Source organism: Echiichthys vipera (assembly GCF_963691815.1).
Source record: "Echiichthys vipera genome assembly, chromosome: 1".
Lineage (NCBI taxonomy): Eukaryota > Metazoa > Chordata > Actinopteri > Perciformes > Trachinidae > Echiichthys > Echiichthys vipera.
The window spans coordinates 39,277,829-39,300,611 of NC_139826.1; the positions used below are offsets into that span (position 1 = coordinate 39,277,829).

The 22,783-nt window shown below is 42.5% G+C and overlaps 1 protein-coding gene across 1 annotated transcript in view; it reads right to left on the bottom strand.

Annotated features, from left to right (window-relative positions):
- The window catches only part of LOC310945504 (multiple epidermal growth factor-like domains protein 10), a gene marked incomplete at its 3' end in the record, with an annotated part of 145,325 nt that overhangs the window by 40,784 nt on the left and 81,758 nt on the right, over positions 1 to 22,783 (bottom strand). The window contains exons 7-10 of the mRNA XM_083911617.1: positions 22,018 to 22,192; positions 15,284 to 15,404; positions 11,712 to 11,875; positions 4,772 to 4,874 (exon numbers count right to left, since the gene is read on the bottom strand). Coding sequence (XP_083767743.1) covers positions 4,772 to 4,874; positions 11,712 to 11,875; positions 15,284 to 15,404; positions 22,018 to 22,192 — 563 coding nt within the window. The remainder of the gene's footprint in view (positions 1 to 4,771; positions 4,875 to 11,711; positions 11,876 to 15,283; positions 15,405 to 22,017; positions 22,193 to 22,783) is intronic.

Genomic DNA, 22,783 nt, shown 5'->3' on the forward strand with positions numbered 1-22,783 from the left:
TATTTAGAGGAAAACAGGGTTAACATCAACCCACTTGTGGCGCTGCAGTGAGTTTGCGGGCTACTGTTGCATTGTGGGTAATGTAGTTTTGATGCGTGAAAAACACCAGCATGCGGCTGTGGCATGCGGGCCGGATCTACGACTAAATATCATCCCGGGGTCAAAGATCATTCATTCGCGGGCCGGATCTGGCTTTGACTTTGACACCCATGTTCTACGACAACTCCTTTAACGCAGACATGACCACAGTAATCTCCAGAACATGATTTGTTCCTTTTAACAGCGAAACGCCGTGAAAGACTCTTTAGGTTCTGTATTTCTCTCCAGCGTTATAGTTTAAAGCAGAGATATATTGTTATATATATATATATATGTTGTTCAGGGGGGCATATTTTCAGAAGGCTAAGGGCACTGAGCTATTATTATTATTATTATTATCATTAAAATACACTAGACCGTATTTTTAATGTAATTCTTTAGGGTTTTATCAATACTACTCCTCTTATTGATATTCTGATTGGTCCTTTTCACTTTATAATAGATTTAAAAATGTAAAAAATCTATTTAGAACATCATATTTTATATTTTAAATGAAACGTATTGTTATTTCTAGAGCAACAACAGCAAAGTCTCTCCATAAACACTGAAAACGAATCTGAAATGTAGATTTTTATTCTAACACAACTGTTCGGAGAATATAAGAGAAAAGGTCTGTCTGGTACTCCTGCACCGCAGACGGCTCCATGGATTTATTAAAACACAGTGAGGCTGTTCATATATCAGATAAGGATCAAGGGTTGATGATTTATGCGGACTCGACTGTTTGTCTGGTCAGCGTTCTCTCTGCTACGAGGAGACGGAGACGGGGGTGCAGGTTAACGAGTCGGCCCCCCCTCACACCACCTACTGCTTATATCTGTTATAATAATTGTTATATAAGTTATACACTCTTGGCTGTACCGAGTATAACATGAAGAAAGTATCTTTGAGCCTCTTGTTCCCAATAAACACACAATACAACAACGCAAATATGTGCGTTTGTACGAACAAACATTTAAAAAAGCCTTAATCCCCCCAAACTCTGCCTGAGACTTTTTACTTTAATCATTTGCTGAAGTGTCTCCTTCTTTCATCAGGGTTGCATGTGCTCATGTGTGTGTCTCTGTCTGTGTGTGTGTGTGTGTGTGTGTGTGTGTCCTGAGAGGCAGCAGTCTTTCTACACAAACGGCTGCTCGCAGAACGGATCAGAGCCCTCGATGCTCACAGGGGACAGTCTGGAGACTACAGGATCCCAAGAGACTCACATTACATTAATTCTTAGTTACACACACACACACACACACACACACACACACACACACACACACACACACACACACACACACACACACACACACACACACACACACACACACACACACACACACACACACACACACACACACACACCTAAATATAGAATCAGACAGAGAGCAGGACAGACAGACAGCCACAGTAAGAATAGTGTATGTGCAAACACAGTGTTTCTTCCTCCTCCTCTCCGCAGTCGGGCGATTCTGCAGCTCATTAGAAAGTTCCTTTGACACAGTATATGAGAGAATATTAGAGTGGGGCACAGGCAGCCATTATAACTCAATTAATAAACTACCTCTGAGCCACAAAGTGGGTGAAAATCAGAAGCTCCATTCTCTTCGTTAGGCTGTGAAGTAAAGACGAGGGGAGGTGGAGGATGAGCAGACATGAAGCAGAAGAAGGCCAAATGTAAAATCTTGTCGCACATTAGGCTCTAAAGTTTAGGTGCAGCTGTAGCTCGGTGCAAAGCTAACACCTAGTATCCGTCTCCCGAGTGGCAGCAGCTGTGACGGAAAATTAAGACGCCAAAAATATGAATGCTTCTGACCCAATTCAAATCTTCTAACACTCACGAAACTCACCGAAAGAAGAAGTCTAAAACAAATTAAAGCAAACACTTCAAAGTAACTGTAGGTTCGAGATCGAGTGTTTGTGTCAGCAGCTCATCTCCAGACTCCTGGAGCTCAATCAGGACTGTTTCCTAACGTCATCGACTGCTGCCTCCTCACTTTTAACCGGCCAATGACTGCTTCAGTAGCAGAAGGCCTTTCTGCTAAGCCAAAAACAAGCCTCACCTCCACTGGCGTGCACGGGGTGGGGGGCAAAACATGTGCTGAAGTGCCCTTTAGGAGCCAAAACGTCTCTAGGAGCTAAAACATGTGTTAAAGTGTCCTCTAGGAGCCAAAACGTGTGCTAAAGTGTCCTCTAGGAGCCAAAATGTGTGCTAAAGTGTCCTCTGGGAGCCAAAACGTGTGCTAAAGTGTCCTCTAGGAGCCAAAATGTGTGCTAAAGTGTCCTCTAGGAACCAAAATGTGTGCTAAAGTGTCCTCTAGGAGCCAAAATGTGTGCTAAAGTGTCCTCCAGGAACCAAAACGTGTGCTAAAGTACCCTCTAGGAGCATAAACGTGTGCTAAAGTGTCCTCTAGGAGCATAAACGTGTGCTAAAGTGCCCTCTAGGAGCATAAACGTGTGCAAAAGTGCCCTCTAGGAGCCAAAACGTGTGCTAAAGTGCCCTCTAGGAGCCAAAACCTGTGCTAAAGTGCCCTCTAGGACCCAAAACGTGTGCAAAAGTGTCCTCTTGGACCCAAATCGTGTGCAAAAGTGTCCTCTTGGACCCAAAACGTGTGCAAAAGTGTCCTCTAGGAGCCAAAACATGTGCTAAAGTGCCCTCTAGGAGCATAAACGTGTGCTAAAGTGTCCTCTAGGAACCAAAACGTGTGCTAAAGTACCCTCTAGGAGCATAAACGTGTGCTAAAGTGTCCTCTAGGAGCATAAACGTGTGCTAAAGTGCCCTCTAGGAGCATAAACGTGTGCAAAAGTGCCCTCTAGGAGCCAAAACGTGTGCTAAAGTGCCCTCTAGGAGCCAAAACCTGTGCTAAAGTGCCCTCTAGGACCCAAAACGTGTGCAAAAGTGTCCTCTTGGACCCAAAACGTGTGCAAAAGTGCCCTCTTCAGTGGCGAGGAAGCGACATAATTCAGTACACACAAAGATGTCACCATGCAAACATGGAATTAGAGAGTGGAGCTGATGGAGGATGGAGGAGATGGAGGAGCTCACACGTGTAAAAGGATTCAAACTACTTGTTGAGGAGGAGGTGGACTGGTGTAACAGCCTCAGGTGTGTCCTTTAACTCTCAGACTGCCCTTTTTCACCTACACACAACGTTCACTTGTTATTGGCATTTACAAGATGGAGGCTGAAGGTTCATCAGGGTTTTGGTGTCAGCAGGAATATTAAACCCCTTTATGACCAACCCAGGCCTGGTTCCAGTGCTGTGCTGGTTCACTGTTGGTTCAACCTGTTCTGAATCGTGCATAAGTGTGAATAAACATTTTTTTAAAAAACGTTACTTAAACCGTGTTTCTGTGTTTATTAACCAAACTAAAGAAGACACGTCTCTTTAGAAAAGTTGTTAATTTTGACAAAAAACAACAATAAAATACACAAATTCTAAATTCACAACATTTTTTAAAGCAAGCAAGATTTTGTGGTCGCGGTTCAAGACCAGCAAAGAGTCGGAGCCGCTCTGTCCACCCTGGACAGGACGCCAGTCTATCACAGGACACATAGAGACGAACAGAGACAGACAACCATTCACACCTACGGGTGATTTAGAGTCATCAATGAACCGAACACCTGCACGTCTTTGGACTGTGGGAGGAAACCGGAGAACCCGGAGAAAACCCACACAGACACGGGGACAACATGCAAACTCCACTCCACCGTGTCGCCCCAGTTTAAAGTTGATTGCTGTTGATGTGTACCTTCAGTGGCATAACAGATAAATATCTGTCAGGGACACACAGATGGACAACAGAGAGACGCAGCTCCTTTTGTTCTCTTTGCTCGTAAACTGCAGGTGGATCAGAACAAAAAGCAAACGTTTTCACATCCACCGGGAACATAAAGGATCACAGGAGAAGTCTTAAAGAGAACATGACGGCTGCGTTAGAGAAGTCAGAGATGATACACACAGTGTTTTTATTCCAGCTCCACCAAGAACCCTCCTGTTATCTCCCAGGACTAATTATATCACCTCAACTGTAATTACACAGAGCCAGAACAACACTTCACGTCTCTTTACTTCTTCAAACCAAATTTAGTTTAAAACTTTTGGTCTGAACTCTGATCTAGAAATTCATCCATATATTGAAATCCCTGCCGGTGCCAGTTCATTACCAGATCTCCCCCCGGCAGTAAAAACAAAAAAACGCCCTTTTTCATATTCATCAGCCCTCTATCGATCATCACGACTCCTCTTATTGACAATTAAGGGGTGAGAGAGTCAGAGCTGCAGCTCGAACATGACCATTACCAAAGTAAACAAAGGTTCAAAGACACAAGTGCGATGTCGCTGCTGACGATGTTGATTTACTGCTTCAAAAATAAAAAAGCCTCCCATAAAAGCACGAGCCAAGAACACAAAGCCAAGTCCATAAAGGTACTTCACCCGTGGGGGGAACCCTCGTGAAGCCGTCGAACTCATCCGAGCCTGAACCTCCATCACTTTTACAGTCATGGGTTAGACTTCGTGCTCGTGTCGTATTGATGTATCGCCTCCGCTCCTGTCACGGTCTCTCCCGCACACCCTCGGCCTCGGACTCTCCTCTCCCCCGGGTCTTCACTCCCGCTGCCATGACGCCTGAACTTTGCCTGTCACTGTGTTTATCGCTCCTAAACGGAGGCCGCAGAACTCACCTGTCCAACCTGCGACGCAGCGACAGGAGCCGCTCACCGGGTCGCAGCCGTCGGCGTTGACACAGTCGCACCTCTCTCTGCAGTCCAGCCCGTAGGATCCCTCCTGACACCGGCCAGAACACAGCAGACCAACACATATAAATGCACGTCAGCACAAAACTACATCTCAAAGAAAGATGCTCTGTGCAACATACAAGAGAGGTACATTTACATTTCTAAATTTCAGACTTTTCCAGACTTCTCTCAGGATTTTTCAGTCAATATTAAACGTCTGAACACAAAATGTTAGATGCTTATTGTGTAAATAAATGGTTTTAACCCTGTTAAGCCTGACCCATGAAAAAATAGTGAGAAAATTCTAATTTTTTGGGACTGAAATGTTTTTATTATACCCTCAAACTAAATCCCAATTTTTTTTTTGCCACATCATTTTGTTTATGATATATTTTTTGTATCACATTTGATACATGGGGTTGTTTTGGCAACTCTCTGTTCACAACTTATGTTAATTTTAGATACAAAAACAGAACATTTTGACAATAAAGAACATTTCAGGTAGTTTTTCTCCCGTCACAGCTGTCATCTGTGCCTTCCTCAACACATGCAATGAAATCGACTGATTGATATTTATTTGTCTCCACATAAAATGGAATTTAAGATTAATTAGAATAATAAAATTATCAAAATAGTCTGTGTATTGTAATACATGTATTGATGTAGATTATATTACAAAGTTCTGACATGAGTGTTCAGGGATAAATCACCTTATATACCTACAGTATCAAATTTGATACACTCATTTTTAACACGATTTAACTCTAATATAAAGAATTAAGTATTAAATAATAAGAAGATATTTATCATGAAAAATGAGTAACAAAAATGTTTTTATTCTTACTGTAAGTTCTTGGAAATGAGTAAATGTTTTCCTGAAAAAGGTGTGTGGCTGAGCTGATGACGGCAGCCATTTTGAAAAGGTGTGTGGCTGATCTGATGACAGCAGCCATTTTGAAAAGGTGTGTGGCTGATCTGATGAGAGCAGCCATTTTGAAAAGGTGTGTGGCTGATCTGATGACAGCAGCCATTTTTAAAAGGTGTGTGGCTGATCTGATGACGGCAGCCATTTTGAAAAGGTGTGTGGCTGATCTGATGACAGCAGCCATTTTGAAAAGGTGTGTGGCTGATCTGATGACGGCAGCCATTTTGAAAAGGTGTGTGGCTGATCTGATGACAGCAGCCATTTTGAAAAGGTGTGTGGCTGATCTGATGACGGCAGCCATTTTGAAAAGGTGTGTGGCTGATCTGATGACAGCAGCCATTTTGAAAAGGTCAAATAAAGCCCCTCCTATGACTGCGTTTGAATGATAATCCACTAGGGGGCAGAGTTCAGGTATCAGGTCGTATACAACAGGTTTTTAAGGAAAGTATTGATAATGTTGATAAAATAGAGCTCTCAGAAAATAACGTAGCAAATATGATACAAATGGTTTTATGGGGTTAAAATCCAACTTTTTCAATTCAATTCAATTTTATTTATAGTGCCAAATCATAACAAAAGTGATCTCAGGACACTTTACAAACTAGGTAAAGACCACACTCTATGACTTATTTATGTTCAAATAACACATTCACCACTTCATAAATCAGTATATGAAGGTTACAGCGAGTAAAATAAAGTGTGGCAAAGTTACAAGTTCATTCATTTAAGTGGATTTAAACTTATATTTTAGTGTAGGTCAAAGATAAAGCTACATGAGTGTTTTACAGGGGAAGACGAGTACAAGTATGAAAAGTCTGACATTCATTTGAACGTGCTGACGTTCCTGGATTAAGAAAGGAAACCTACAAACATTTCAAGCTCCAAACCAACTTTACCAACTAAGCTTTTCAAAATAAAAGACCACGAACACGTATGTTAAATTCTGACTGTGTGCCGTTATGTTGCCAAGTAATTAAAGACATTTTTAAATACGTATCGTAGCTCAAAAGTACATTATCTCTGTTCAACGCGCAGCATTTTATCCAAGCTAAATGCTGAAAGAGTGAAATGAATGAGTGAACCTGTGACTCTACAGCCAGGAACAGTAGAGATGGATCATTAAATGAATAAGTGAACCTGTAACTCTACAGACAGGAACAGTAGAGATGGATCATTAAATGAATAAGTGAACCTGTGACTCTACAGACAGGAACAGTAGAGATGGATCATTAAATGAATGAGTGAACCTGTGACTCTACAGACAGGAACAGTAGAGATGGATCATTAAATGAATGAGTGAACCTGTAGCTCTACAGACAGGAACAGTAGAGATGGATCATTAAATGAATGAGTGAACCTGTGACTCTACAGACAGGAACAGTAGAGATGGATCATTAAATGAATGAGTGAACCTGTAACTCTACAGACAGGAACAGTAGAGATGGATCATTAAATGAATGAGTGAACCTGTAACTCTACAGACAGGAACAGTAGAGATGGATCATTAAATGAATGAGTGAACCTGTGACTCTACAGACAGGAACAGTAGAGGTGGATCATTAAATGAATAAGTGAACCTGTAACTCTACAGACAGGAACAGTAGAGATGGATCATTAAATGAATAAGTGAACCTGTAACTCTACAGACAGGAACAGTAGAGATGGATCATTAAATGAATAAGTGAACCTGTAACTCTACAGACAGGAACAGTAGAGATGGATCATTAAATGAATAAGTGAACCTGTAACTCTACAGACAGGAACAGTAGAGATGGATCATTAAATGAATGAGTGAACCTGTAACTCTACAGACAGGAACAGTAGAGATGGATCATTAAATGAATGAGTGAACCTGTAACTCTACAGACAGGAACAGTAGAGATGGATCATTAAATGAATAAGTGAACCTGTAACTCTACAGACAGGAGCAGTAGAGATGGATCATTAAATGAATAAGTGAACCTGTAACTCTACAGACAGGAACAGTAGAGATGGATCATTAAATGAATAAGTGAACCTGTAACTCTACAGACAGGAACAGTAGAGATGGATCATTAAATGAATAAGTGAACCTGTAACTCTACAGACAGGAACAGTAGAGATGGATCATTAAATGAATAAGTGAACCTGTGACTCTACAGACAGGAACAGTAGAGATGGATCATTAAATGAAAGAGTGAACCTGTGACTCTACAGACAGGAACAGTAGAGATGGATCATTAAATGAATAAGTGAACCTGTAACTCTACAGACAGGAACAGTAGAGATGGATCATTAAATGAATAAGTGAACCTGTAACTCTACAGACAGGAACAGTAGAGATGGATCATTAAATGAATAAGTGAACCTGTGACTCTACTGACAGGAACAGTAGAGATGGATCATTAAATGAATGAGTGAACCTGTGACTCTACAGAGAGGAACAGTAGAGATGGATCATTAAATGAATGAGTGAACCTGTGACTCTACAGACAGGAACAGTAGAGATGGATCATTAAATGAATGAGTGAACCTGTGACTCTACAGACAGGAACAGTAGAGATGGATCATTAAATGAATGAGTGAACCTGTAACTCTACAGACAGGAACAGTAGAGATGGATCATTAAATGAATGAGTGAACCTGTAACTCTACAGACAGGAGCAGTAGAGATGGATCATTAAATGAATGAGTGAACCTGTGACTCTACAGACAGGAACAGTAGAGATGGATCATTAAATGAATGAGTGAACCTGTAACTCTACAGACAGGAACAGTAGAGATGGATCATTAAATGAATAAGTGAACCTGTGACTCTACAGACAGGAACAGTAGAGATGGATCATTAAATGAATAAGTGAACCTGTAACTCTACAGACAGGAACAGTAGAGATGGATCATTAAATGAATGAGTGAACCTGTAACTCTACAGACAGGAACAGTAGAGATGGATCATTAAATGAATGAGTGAACCTGTAACTCTACAGACAGGAGCAGTAGAGATGGATCATTAAATTAATAAGTGAACGTGTGACTCTACAGACAGGAACAGTAGAGATGGATCATTAAATGAATGAGTGAACCTGTAACTCTACAGACAGGAACAGTAGAGATGGATCATTAAATGAATAAGTGAACCTGTAACTCTACAGACAGGAACAGTAGAGATGGATCATTAAATGAATAAGTGAACCTGTGACTCTACAGACAGGAACAGTAGAGATGGATCATTAAATGAATGAGTGAACCTGTAACTCTACAGACAGGAACAGTAGAGATGGATCATTAAATGAATGAGTGAACCTGTAACTCTACAGACAGGAGCAGTAGAGATGGATCATTAAATGAATAAGTGAACCTGTAACTCTACAGACAGGAACAGTAGAGATGGATCATTAAATGAATGAGTGAACCTGTGACTCTACAGACAGGAACAGTAGAGATGGATCATTAAATGAATAAGTGAACCTGTAACTCTACAGACAGGAACAGTAGAGATGGATCATTAAATGAATAAGTGAACCTGTGACTCTACAGACAGGAACAGTAGAGATGGATCATTAAATGAATAAGTGAACCTGTGACTCTACAGACAGGAACAGTAGAGATGGATCATTAAATGAATAAGTGAACCTGTGACTCTACAGACAGGAACAGTAGAGATGGATCATTAAATGAATGAGTGAACCTGTAACTCTACAGACAGGAACAGTAGAGATGGATCATTAAATGAATAAGTGAACCTGTAACTCTACAGACAGGAACAGTAGAGATGGATCATTAAATGAATGAGTGAACCTGTAACTCTACAGACAGGAACAGTAGAGATGGATCATTAAATGAATAAGTGAACCTGTGACTCTACAGACAGGAACAGTAGAGATGGATCATTAAATGAATGAGTGAACCTGTAACTCTACAGACAGGAACAGTAGAGATGGATCATTAAATGAATAAGTGAACCTGTGACTCTACAGACAGGAGCAGTAGAGATGGATCATTAAATGAATAAGTGAACCTGTGACTCTACAGACAGGAACAGTAGAGATGGATCATTAAATGAATAAGTGAACCTGTAACTCTACAGACAGGAACAGTAGAGATGGATCATTAAATGAATGAGTGAACCTGTGACTCTACAGACAGGAACAGTAGAGATGGATCATTAAATGAATGAGTGAACCTGTAACTCTACAGACAGGAACAGTAGAGATGGATCATTAAATGAATAAGTGAACCTGTAACTCTACAGACAGGAACAGTAGAGATGGATCATTAAATGAATAAGTGAACCTGTAACTCTACAGACAGGAACAGTAGAGATGGATCATTAAATGAATGAGTGAACCTGTAACTCTACAGGCAGGAACAGTAGAGATGGATCATTAAATGAATGAGTGAACCTGTAACTCTACAGACAGGAACAGTAGAGATGGATCATTAAATGAATAAGTGAACCTGTAACTCTACAGACAGGAACAGTAGAGATGGATCATTAAATGAATGAGTGAACCTGTAACTCTACAGACAGGAACAGTAGAGATGGATCATTAAATGAATAAGTGAACCTGTAACTCTACAGACAGGAACAGTAGAGATGGATCATTAAATGAATAAGTGAACCTGTAACTCTACAGACAGGAACAGTAGAGATGGATCATTAAATGAATAAGTGAAGCTGTAACTCTACAGACAGGAACAGTAGAGATGGATCATTAAATGAATAAGTGAACCTGTGACTCTACAGACAGGAACAGTAGAGATGGATCATTAAATGAATAAGTGAACCTGTGACTCTACAGACAGGAACAGTAGAGATGGATCATTAAATGAATGAGTGAACCTGTAACTCTACAGACAGGAACAGTAGAGATGGATCATTAAATGAATAAGTGAACCTGTAACTCTACAGACAGGAACAGTAGAGATGGATCATTAAATGAATGAGTGAACCTGTAACTCTACAGACAGGAACAGTAGAGATGGATCATTAAATGAATAAGTGAACCTGTGACTCTACAGACAGGAACAGTAGAGATGGATCATTAAATGAATGAGTGAACCTGTAACTCTACAGACAGGAACAGTAGAGATGGATCATTAAATGAATAAGTGAACCTGTGACTCTACAGACAGGAGCAGTAGAGATGGATCATTAAATGAATAAGTGAACCTGTAACTCTACAGACAGGAACAGTAGAGATGGATCATTAAATGAATGAGTGAACCTGTGACTCTACAGACAGGAACAGTAGAGATGGATCATTAAATGAATAAGTGAACCTGTAACTCTACAGACAGGAACAGTAGAGATGGATCATTAAATGAATGAGTGAACCTGTGACTCTACAGACAGGAACAGTAGAGATGGATCATTAAATGAATGAGTGAACCTGTAACTCTACAGACAGGAACAGTAGAGATGGATCATTAAATGAATAAGTGAACCTGTAACTCTACAGACAGGAACAGTAGAGATGGATCATTAAATGAATAAGTGAACCTGTAACTCTACAGACAGGAACAGTAGAGATGGATCATTAAATGAATGAGTGAACCTGTAACTCTACAGACAGGAACAGTAGAGATGGATCATTAAATGAATGAGTGAACCTGTAACTCTACAGACAGGAACAGTAGAGATGGATCATTAAATGAATAAGTGAACCTGTAACTCTACAGACAGGAACAGTAGAGATGGATCATTAAATGAATGAGTGAACCTGTAACTCTACAGACAGGAACAGTAGAGATGGATCATTAAATGAATAAGTGAACCTGTAACTCTACAGACAGGAACAGTAGAGATGGATCATTAAATGAATAAGTGAACCTGTAACTCTACAGACAGGAACAGTAGAGATGGATCATTAAATGAATAAGTGAAGCTGTAACTCTACAGACAGGAACAGTAGAGATGGATCATTAAATGAATGAGTGAACCTGTGACTCTACAGACAGGAACAGTAGAGAAGCACTTACGTGACAGGGTAGGTCGCAGAGCTCGTCTCTCCAGCCCGGAGAGCACGTGCAGGTCCCGTTGACGGGGTCGCAGGCCGCCCCGTTGGTACACTCACATGTTTGATTGCAGCTCAGTCCCCACGCACCACTGGAGCAGGGGATGGAGCAGTCCACGCCCTGCCAACCTGCACGGAGACACGGTCCAAACAGCCATCAGCCACTGAAGCACTTTCTATGAGTCTGCTGTATTTCATGAGCAGGAACTCTGGTTTTTTCCACAGTTTTGTTCATCGACTGTACATAAAGATGCAGACCGCTCCATGAAAGGGAAGCCAAAGCATCCCCAGGTTGCATTATGGGTAATAAATCGCCCCTCCATGTAATCAGACAGGACGTGGGCATAACTTAGTGTTTTTCTTTCTTTTAAAATGTGTTTTTTATTATTTCTTAGATGCGATCGACTCCTGTGGTCCGTCTTTACCGCAGACTGAACATAAAGATAGATGACGCCTCTACACTTCCTGGTTTCTTGTCTCTTGTTCAAGCGTTCGTTTTGTTTTTGTCTCTGCTCTGTGAAGCACTTGTGATGATTGTTACAGGTCTTTTTAACTGTGCTTTAGAAACAAAAGTGAACTTGAAATAAGATACAAAGATTTATATATAACTATATATAAATGTGACAAAACTATATAGAAAATGATCTCATCTCATCTCATCTTCAGCCTCTTATCCCTGGTCAGGTCTCGGGGGCAGCAGCTTTAGCAGGGACCCCAAACTTCCCTTTCCCGGGCCACATTAACCAGCTCTAACTGGGGGATCCTGAGGCGTTCCCAGGCCAGTGTGGAGATCTAATCTCTCCACCTGGTCCTGGGTCTTCCCCGAGGCCTCCTCCCAGCTGGACGTGCCTGGAACACCTCCCTAGGGAGGCGCCCAGGGTTCATCCTTACCAGATGATCCTGAACCACCTCAACTGGCTCCTTCCAACGCAAAGGAGCAGCGGCTCTACTCCGAGTTCCTCACGGATGCTGAACTTCTCCCCCTCTCTCTAAGGGAGACTCCAGACCCCCTCCTGAGGAAACACATTTCACACGCTTGTACCCGCGACCTGGTTCTTTGGGTCCTGACCCAGCTTTCATGACCACAGGTGAGGGTAGGAACCAGGACTGAGCGGTAGATCCAGAGCTTGGCCTTCCTCAGCTCTCTTTTCGTCACAACGGTGCGGTAGAGCGACTGCAGCTCCGCCCCCGCTGCTCCGATTCTCCGGCCAAACTCACGCTCCATCGTCCCCTCACTCGTGAACAAGATCCCGAGGTACCTGAACTCCTTCACTCGGGGTCAGGACTCATTCATAATAGTAGTAATAATTAGTAATAATATTAAATATCAAATCTTTTTTTGGAAGGTATTGTCATGAATGAAGCTAATGGTGAAATTGAGGAAGCTTAAAGTACATTTATATGATTTTCTCATCTCATAGCTTTATCTTAATGTAGGTTTCTTCATTTTTTTTTCCCGTCTGTGACGTTTGCTCGTTGTGTTTGGCCGGGGTTTAAACGCTTGGCGCCCTGGTGGCGTCGGGGCTAACCTGGTTCACATCCGGCCTGCACGTTTGCTGCATATCAATCCTGCCTGAGACATAAAAGACTGTGGACACGTTGGTGTTGGAGGCATCAGTCGGGGATGAATGACGTGCTTTTCTGTACTTTACCTCATTTATTTTCTCACTTATTACTGCAGAAGGCACACGAGCTGAAACACTGATCCTTAGAATTATGGATATAATTATGCACGAGTGAGTGTCCTCATGTTCCCTCTTCCTGCTTTCACTGTAAATGTGTCAGACATGCTTCTGATGTGCCTGAACTTGTGACTCCTTACGCCTCGCGGTAAACAGTCCTGATAGCATGCTCAAGTCCGCACATGATCAGATGTTTACGTGACCAGCACTTGTTTGAAAAAGCTCTTTAATCAGCCTGAACTTTTCCCCTCCGTAGCTCTGAAAGGAAAAGGAAATGAGGGTTCACAGGGTGACGGCGGGCGGGCACCCACTTGTTCCAGCAGAGCCCTGGGCCCCTGGTCCTGCACGCCGCCTCAGATGTCTCTCCACTTTAATTACCCATGAGGTTCAGTGGCGCATAAATATTAAAGGATGCTGATATTGAGGGAAATTAAGAGGGAGATGTGGAGAACAAAGAACAAAGAGAAAGTTCTGGAGATCTTGAAGGTGGGAACTTTTACATCTTTAGGTCAGTCGGGAGTTTGATGGGTGACTTTAGAGGAGGGAAGAAACCTGAATGTTTACTCAATAACAAAAGCAAAAATGATTAAAGACCCATGTACTGACTTTGTGTTGTTGAGACGAGAGATAAAGAAAAGATCAAAGTCACTCCTGACGTGAACACACGTGAAGTTTCTAAAGCAGCGGGAAAAAAACAACCATGTTGTTTAGCTTAGTCATGTCCGCAAGAACGAGGACGCGGGCACAAGCGTCTGAAATGTGTTTCCTCAGGACGGGTCTGGAGTCTCCCTTAGAGAGAGGGGGAGAAGTGTCTGCGCCTTGTTACTGCGCCTTGTGTCTCGTGTCTGCGCCTCGTGTCTGCGCCTTGTTTCTGTGCCTTGTGTCTCCGCCTCGTGTCTGCGCCGTGTGTCTGCGCCTCGTTTCTGCGCCGTGTGTCTGCGCCTCGTGTCTGTGCCGCGTGTCTGAGACCTTGTGTCTGCGCCTCGTGTCTGCGCCGTGTGTCAGCGCCGTGTGTCTGCGCCTCGTTTCTGCGCCTCGTTTCTGCGCCTCGTGTCTGCGCCTCGTGTCTGCGCCTCGTGTCTGCGCCTCGTGTCTGCGCCGCGTGTCTGCGCCTCGTTTCTGCGCCTCGTGTCTGAGACCTCGTGTCTGCGCCTCGTGTCTGAGACCTCGTGTCTGCGCCGTGTGTCTGCGCCTCGTTTCTGCGCCTGGTGTCTGCGCCTGGTGTCTGCGCCTCGTGTCTGCCCCTCGTTTCTGCGCCTCGTGTCTGCGCCTCGTGTCTGAGACCTCGTGTCTGCGCCTTGTTTCTGCGCCTTGTGTCCGCGCTGAGCTTGGGTAAAGAGCGTTTAGTTTTGCTGCTCCCACCTCATGGAACTGTCTCCAAAATGACTTGAAAATAGATTTTAAAAGATAAAATACGGGATACTGGGCCGTGCCTGTGTTTCTGATTTGTTATCCATGCTCAAGATTCTGCACGTCACCTGTAAATCAGTTTGCACTTTGTAAACCGTTGTTCTCTGTTAACTCATTGTTTGTAAATTGTAATAGTTTCATGCCGTGTGTCGCTGCCTTCTTCGCCAGGTCGCCTTTGTGAAATTGATCCTGATCTCAATGAGTTATTTATCTGCTTAAATAAAGGTTAAATAATTAATTATTCAAAAAAACAGACATTTTGCCTCTAAACGTCTCAAATGGCTTCATTTAAGAACGCAGGACTAACTAAGTAAAGGTTGTGAGTACCTCTTCCACCACTGTTCAGGGGATTTACTGTGTTTCCAAAAGGAAACTTGTAGCTCAGGATGAAAGCGTGACACATGAATGATCTGTAACAGTGTGATGGAGGATCTCTGAACACCACCTTCTCTGCAGGTGCACGAGCCGTCGATGTGCGAGCAGGAGATCTCGTGGTGACAGGAGCACGAGGAGGTGCAGTTGATCCCGTACAGGCCGGCAGGACAGCTGATGGAGCAGTCGTCCCCCTGGAGCACACACGCACACGCACACGCACACACACACACACACACACACACACACACACACACACACACACACACACACACACACAATTTAAAACCACAGATGTCATGGATTAGTTTAGTTGCTTAGTTAGTGATACCGACACGTCCTGCAAGAAATAACTCTCTAAAGTCAGACTAAACTCTCCTGTCCTGTGACCTCTGACCTTCTCTGTGTCTCCCCTTTACAGACGTGCATTTCTCATTGTCCCATGTGTTTCAGGAGTGTGTTCACACTGCTATAGACTGCTACTTCTTTTTATTTGAGTCTGGTGTTCAAAGCGTCTGCTGAGAAAAAAAATCTGCCCCTCTGACAAAGACAAGACACTCGGAAATAACAGTAATAATAAAATAAATCAGTGCCAAATTTGTGAAAACTGCCACAAACCCTGTGGATAATGTCGTGATAATGATACGAACATTACTGCTGCAGAGATGAGTCGATAAATTGATACTTGACAGACCGTTCAGACTCATTTTTTACAGAGAAAATGTCAGAATCCTCTGATTCCAGCGTCTCAAAAGTGAACACTCTGTGGTTTCTCTGCTCCTCCACCATGAAGAGGTTTTCCTGAACGTGTTTTGTTTCTCTGCAGCGAGTCGAGCTCTCTGCCTGCGCTCAGAACAGGCGTTTCATTCTCTGCAGGTGCTTCTTGTATTCTTCATGAGACGGCCTGCTCAGCTGTCCTGACTCTGCACTTTGGAGTTTGGGAGTTTTGGGAACATCTTGACTGACAGCGCCATCTTGCCCTCCTGCAGCTCCGCTCCAGGGGAAACCGCTCCTGCTCAGGGTTCATCTTTTAAATTCATTATAAGTCCGCCACTGCAGTAGAATCTGATGGCAGAGACGCAGCAAACACGCACATGTATTATGGAGGAGAGAGACGGTCACCACCGACGGCATCCCTGCAGAGAAACATGATGTCTGTGCTCGTCCAATCAATGGAGGACACGGGCAGACAGGCTTAAAAAAGACAGCTCGGCGTTAGCAGGGTATCTAACCTTTCTCTGCTCTGTTAGCACGCTGTGAAACAAGCTCCACATAAACCTGAAGCTCCAGCACGCCGCCGCATTGATCAGGACCTTCAACATATAAACTGTGCTAATTAAAGCTGCCTGCTGCCGCCCTGAAATTGCTATTAATCTAATATTCACAAAGCCAGGCAAATGTGCAGAGACAGGAGAAGAGAGAAGCCTTATTAAAAAATGTTGGTGAATTAATGACCTTTAAACAAAAACACAACTTTGTTCATAAATAACTTGTGTGGGCCCAATAAGAGAAACAATCAGAGTTTCCCAGGGGAAGCAGGAGTTATTCTAACGCATGAATATGTGCGGATCGATGGATCCTGGTATTTATCACGCTCTTCTGAATTCAGAGAGGTGCTTTAAAAACTTTGTTCTTCTTATTTTACAAGAACAGAGACGATGAATAAAGAAAATGGTAAGTTTTCTTTTGAAAAACTGCGTTCAAACAGGATTAAATGAATCACTTTGGGGCGAGAATCACAGTAATTACACGCTCGTCCATGGATGTGAGGAACGCGTTATTATAACCCTCTCACACACTCTGGATAGGAATGGCACAAATACACACAGCAGCTTCCACGTGTGTGTGTGTGTGTGTATGTGTGTGTGTGTGGAGCAGAGGATAAAGGTTACACAAAAACAGGGATGTTGTTCTCATAGTGCCAATTAAGTTGACATCAAGCCCCGATACACCGGCGGCGTGCTGCTGCAGAACGACGCCGAAATCTTCCCGAGTGCCACAAACTCTGGAAAAAACCGGAGCCAATACAAAAAAGTCCAAAATCTCAACGGTGAAGTGTTTCCATGCCGGTGACGGGTGCAGAGTCTGGGCTCAGTGTGACGTATTTCCAACGCATGAGCGCTGCGAGCGTGCTGGAGTTCAGCGGAGGTCACCGGGACACGCTCGGGTAATGAGGACATCCTGTCGGACACCGGGCTCACGCGCACTGTTGTTGTCTGCTTCCAGTTTCATGGTTTACTGTGATGTGAACGTGGACAGTTTTCTCACCGTGCACATTTGCTAATCGACGCTATTGAAACTTTATTTCTGCACAAAAGGGACTTTTTATACATGTTTGTATTAAATAAAATGTTTCAGATTAGAAATGAAACTGTATAAAAACTTCATTTTACAGTTTATAAAGTTTTGCAAAGCATTTTTCAGATTCTTCTTCTAATGTTAAATACTTATTTGGGATCTGAGCAGTAAAGCTTTTACTAGGAGGTGTTAAAACCGGGGAAAGCCACCGTGGAGGAATGGATCAACATTATCTATGATGATATTTTTAAGATGGAAAGTATGGTTAACGTATGTCCCACCAACACGACCGTCACTCACCATCTAAAGTGGATTTTTGTGTCCTTGTTTTATTTTATGCTCCCTCTGCAGAGAGCTTTGGGTGTCACTAAGGTTTACCCCAACATGTTACTTTATTAAGTTCTTTTTCTCGCCTCACAGCAAGACGGTGACAGGTTTGTATCCCTGCTGGGGCCCTTCTGTGTGGAGTTTGCATGTTGTCCCCGTGTCTGCGTGGGTGTTCTCCGGGTTCTCCGGTTTCCTCCCACAGTCCAAAGACGTGTAGGTGTTGGGTTCATTGATGACTCTAAATCACCCGTAGGTGTGAATGGTTGTCTGTCTCTGTTCGTCTCTATGTGTCCTGTGATAGACTGGCGTCCTGTCCAGGGTGTACCCCGCCTCACGCCCGATGTCAGCTGGGATCGGCTCCAGCACCCCGTGACCCCGACAGGGAGAAGTATAGTTACTGGAGGAGTGAAGGCCAAATGTTTATGTCTGGGACACCTACAATTGTACATTTGCAGATGGCTGAATGAGTATGATGTGTATTATCATTGACTGTATGGACTTGGAGAATCATAATAATAATAATAATAAAAAAAACTTTATTTCACCATTATAGTGGCGAAAGTTATGACAGTACTGTAGGTTAAAAAAAAAATCAAAATCATTAATCATCTAAATTTGCTGACACGTTTGGTCTGAAAAGATCTGTTGGACGACTTGTTCAGAGAGCGTCAGGTGGACTTTGACCATCGCCTGTGTGACTTTAGTGAGCTGCAGCCGTGAAAACTGAATCTGAGCTCCGTGTAGTTAGAGTTTGAGTTTTATTTTTTCATCCTTTTTTTTAATGCTCCTCAGATTTTAAACGTCTGTTTGTTGCAAAGTCAGAGACTTTCACACCAGGAGTCTGATAAAAAGTACTAGAGTGATAAGAAGTCGTAGTCAATGCTTGATAAGTAAAAGTATAATAAATAACTAAGTGTATTTTTTGGTGTTTGTGCCGATATGATAATGCCAGCTACAAATAAAAACTCCTTTCACCCTCGTGTGTGAGAGCATTGAGCTGGTGAAGCCTCATGGAGCTTTTCATTTGTGCACACGGTGACGTCTGGGGGCCTAAAGACGGACGGCATCATTGCCACGCTGCACTGATTTAAAGGTTTGCAATGAAAGTTCAACGAGCCTGTGTGTTTATTAGACTGTAAAATCTATAACAGTTTCCATCAGAAGTGCTGCATCGTATGTAGATGTGAAGAAGTTTGCAATAATTAATCAATGCATCACCCAAAGATCCTGCATATACAATATTTCTGCAGACAGAAAATGTCAGAATGGACTTTTTTGGTGTAGTTTAGGCTGCGTATCCACTATGAGCTCATGTGTTTGGACTTCATGGTTCATATTTATATAACATTTCATGAGTCTCAATGAGCTAATTCATTTAATGTATGAATGACTTTATTCAATAGTTTCATTTAACCCATTAATGTGCTTCCCAGGAGTGAAACGCACTGTGCCTGAGTGCAGCCTGACAGCGCTAACATGGCTGCAGACTCTCGTCGTCTCGTTGCGATGTGCTGCTGACTGTGACGGCCCTTCTGCTCGGAGACTTTGCTGTTCGTATGTTGTCTCTCTCCGCGGCCGCAGACGTCTATTGGGAGTAATCAGCGGCCGGCAGATCTCCACAAACACCGCACACCCCTGTGTCTGGCTTCTGGTTCCTTTTTCTAAGCTTTTACAGCACAATTTCACTCCCACTTCACAGATTCCTCCCATCCACTTGTTCGCTTGTGTGTCCCCTTTTGTAATCCAGCCTCAGAGCCGGGCTGTGACACGAACCAACAAACACGTGGGCCTGAAAACAACGACCTTGTTACAAAAGTGGACTCAAGTGCAAATGGAAAACTATCCTAAAATGACTCCAGTGTCCTGACGCAGAAGCCTCACACTCAACGACGCAGGCTCAACGTTGTTATAGAGGTCTAGATGAAATTAATTCACTCTTTATTACTGCTTACATATACAACGCTGACATTACCGCACTTTCCTTCTCCTTTAGGTCGACCTATATCACGCAGTTTGCACCTGCAGCCGCCTTTCACCGTAACAAGCCACGAACAGCGAACTCCACGACTGAACCTGCAGCGTCCACAGCGCCTGATATCGAGCATGTTCTCCTGCAGCAGTCCAGTGTTCTTCATTTACACGTCATCTGTGTACTTGTGTTCGTTTATGTCGTGCAGATTTACAGCACTATTTTTTTATTTGTTTGAATTTTGTTTTAATGTACCTCTGACTAAAAAAAGATTCATAAAAAGTGTTTGATTCATTGCCTTGGGAGCTGATGAGTCTGTCGCTGTAGCCAAGGGCGTCCTGCACTGTAGGTTTCATTAGACACAGTTTGAGCATCAAACACTTAATTTCCTGTGTTCTGGTGAATTAACAACTACTCTGTGCCTTTCCTGCATCCGTTTATGGTGGAAATGTCTTTATTTATGTAAAAGAAAACACAAAATTCAGGCACCAGGTGGTAAATAACAAATAATGGAACATAATGCAGTGAGGCTTTCAGCTGTCTGTGTCGCTTTCACATATTTACTCTCCTGTAGATCAACTTTTTCCATGTTAACGCTGCCAACACACACATGTAGGCAGCATGATCGTGGATGTATTACTGAGCGAGCCTACAGGGCACAGGCTCAGAGGCCCCGATTTATAAAATGTTTATGAAGAAAACACAAAATAAGACATAATAAGAGATGCTGAACGATCATAAGTACAGACAAATGTCAAGAAATAACCAGAAACAGACAAGAAATAACTAAAGGGATGCAAAACGAGCTAAAGGAGATCTGAAGAATGAAAACGGACTCAAAACAACCACGTAGAGAAAAAATGACGAACAAACAATATGATTTAAAATAGATCCAAAAAGACCACAGAGAAACAAAATGATGACATAGAAAGGTCAAATGTTTAGAAAATAGATGCAAAACCATCACAAAAAGATGCAAAATGACTAAAAATAGATGCAAAACCACCACAAAAAGATGCAAAATGACTAAAAATAGATGCAAAACCACCACAAAAAGATGCAAAATGGCTAAAAATAGATTCAAAACCACCACAAAAATATACAAAATGACTAAAAATAGATGCAAAACCACCACAAAAAGATGCAAAATGACTAAAAATAGATGCAAAACACCACAAAAAGATGCAAAATGACTAAAAATAGATGCAAAACCACCACAAAAAGATGCAAAATTATTAGAAATAGATGCAAAACCACCACAAAAAGATGCAAAATGGCTAAAAATAGATTCAAAACCACCACAAAAATATGCAAAATGACTAAAAATAGATGCAAAACCACCACAAAAAGATGCAAAATGACTAAAAATAGATGCAAAACCACCACAAAAAGATGTTAAATGACTAAAAATAGATGCAAAACCACCACAAAAAGATGCAAAATTATTAGAAATAGATGCAAAACCACCACAAAAAGATGCAAAATGGCTAAAAATAGATTCAAAACCACCACAAAAATATGCAAAATGACTAAAAATAGATGCAAAACCACCACAAAAAGATGCAAAATGACTAAAAATAGATGCAAAACCACCACAAAAAGATGTTAAATGACTAAAAATAGATGCAAAACCACCACAAAAAGATGCAAAATGACTAAAAATAGATGCAAAACCACCACAAAAAGATGTTAAATGACTAAAAATAGATGCAAAACCACCACAAAAAGATGCAAAATGACTAAAAATAGATTCAAAACCACCACAAAAAGATGCAAAATGGCTAAAAATAGATGCAAAACCACCACAAAAAGATGCAAAATGGCTAAAAATAGATTCAAAACCACCACAAAAAGATGCAAAATGGCTAAAAATAGATGCAAAACCACCACAAAAAGATGTTAAATGACTAAAAATAGATGCAAAACCACCACAAAAAGATGCAAAATGGCTAAAAATAGATGCAAAACCACCACAAAAAGATGCAAAATGACTAAAAATAGATGCAAAACCACTGCAAAGACAAACAAAACACCTAAAAATGGAAGAAAATTGTCTCCAGCAGCACCTGCAGATGTAACTGTTTACCTGACGCACATTATCAGAGGTGAAAGTATTCAAACGTAATGTCACGAAACACCTGCAGCTCCCGGTGAAGTGACTCAGCAAATTTAGATACGAATCACCACGGCCGTGTTTGTGTTTCAGCACTTACTATGTACCCCGGAGCGCACATACAAGCTCCGGTGATGCCGTCGCAGTCGGCTCCGTTGGCGCAGGCGCACAGCTCTCTGCAGCCCTCGCCGTAGTAACCCGCCGGACACGTCTCGTTACAGTAAAGCCCCGCCCATCCGGCTGCACAGGTGCACTCTCCCGACAGAGGGTGGCAGCTGAGGGAGCAACACATTTGGATCAGTCCTCAAAGTAAACAGCGTGTTTCTATGTGCATGTAAGAGTCACACCTTCATTTGGTTCAAATGTCAAAGCTGCATTCTCTCTAATGTCCAGCAGGAGGAGACTCCACTTAAAGCTGCATTCTCTCTAATGTCCAGCAGGAGGAGACTCCACTTAAAGCTGCATTCTCTCTAATGTCCAGCAGGAGGAGACTCCACTTAAAGCTGCATTCTCTCTAATGTCCAGCAGGAGGAGACTCCACTTAAAGCTGCATTCTCTCTAATGTCCAGCAGGGGGAGACTCCACTTAAAGCTGCATTCTCTCTAATGTCCAGCAGGGGGAGACTCCACTTAAAGCTGCATTCTCTCTAATGTCCAGCAGGGGGAGACTCCACTTAAAGCTGCATTCTCTCTAATGTCCAGCAGGGGGAGACTCCACTTAAAGCTGCATTCTCTCTAATGTCCAGCAGGGGGAGACTCCACTTAAAGCTGCATTCTCTCTAATGTCCAGCAGGAGGAGACTCCACTTAAAGCTGCATTCTCTCTAATGTCCAGCAGGAGGAGACTCCACTTAAAGCTGCATTCTCT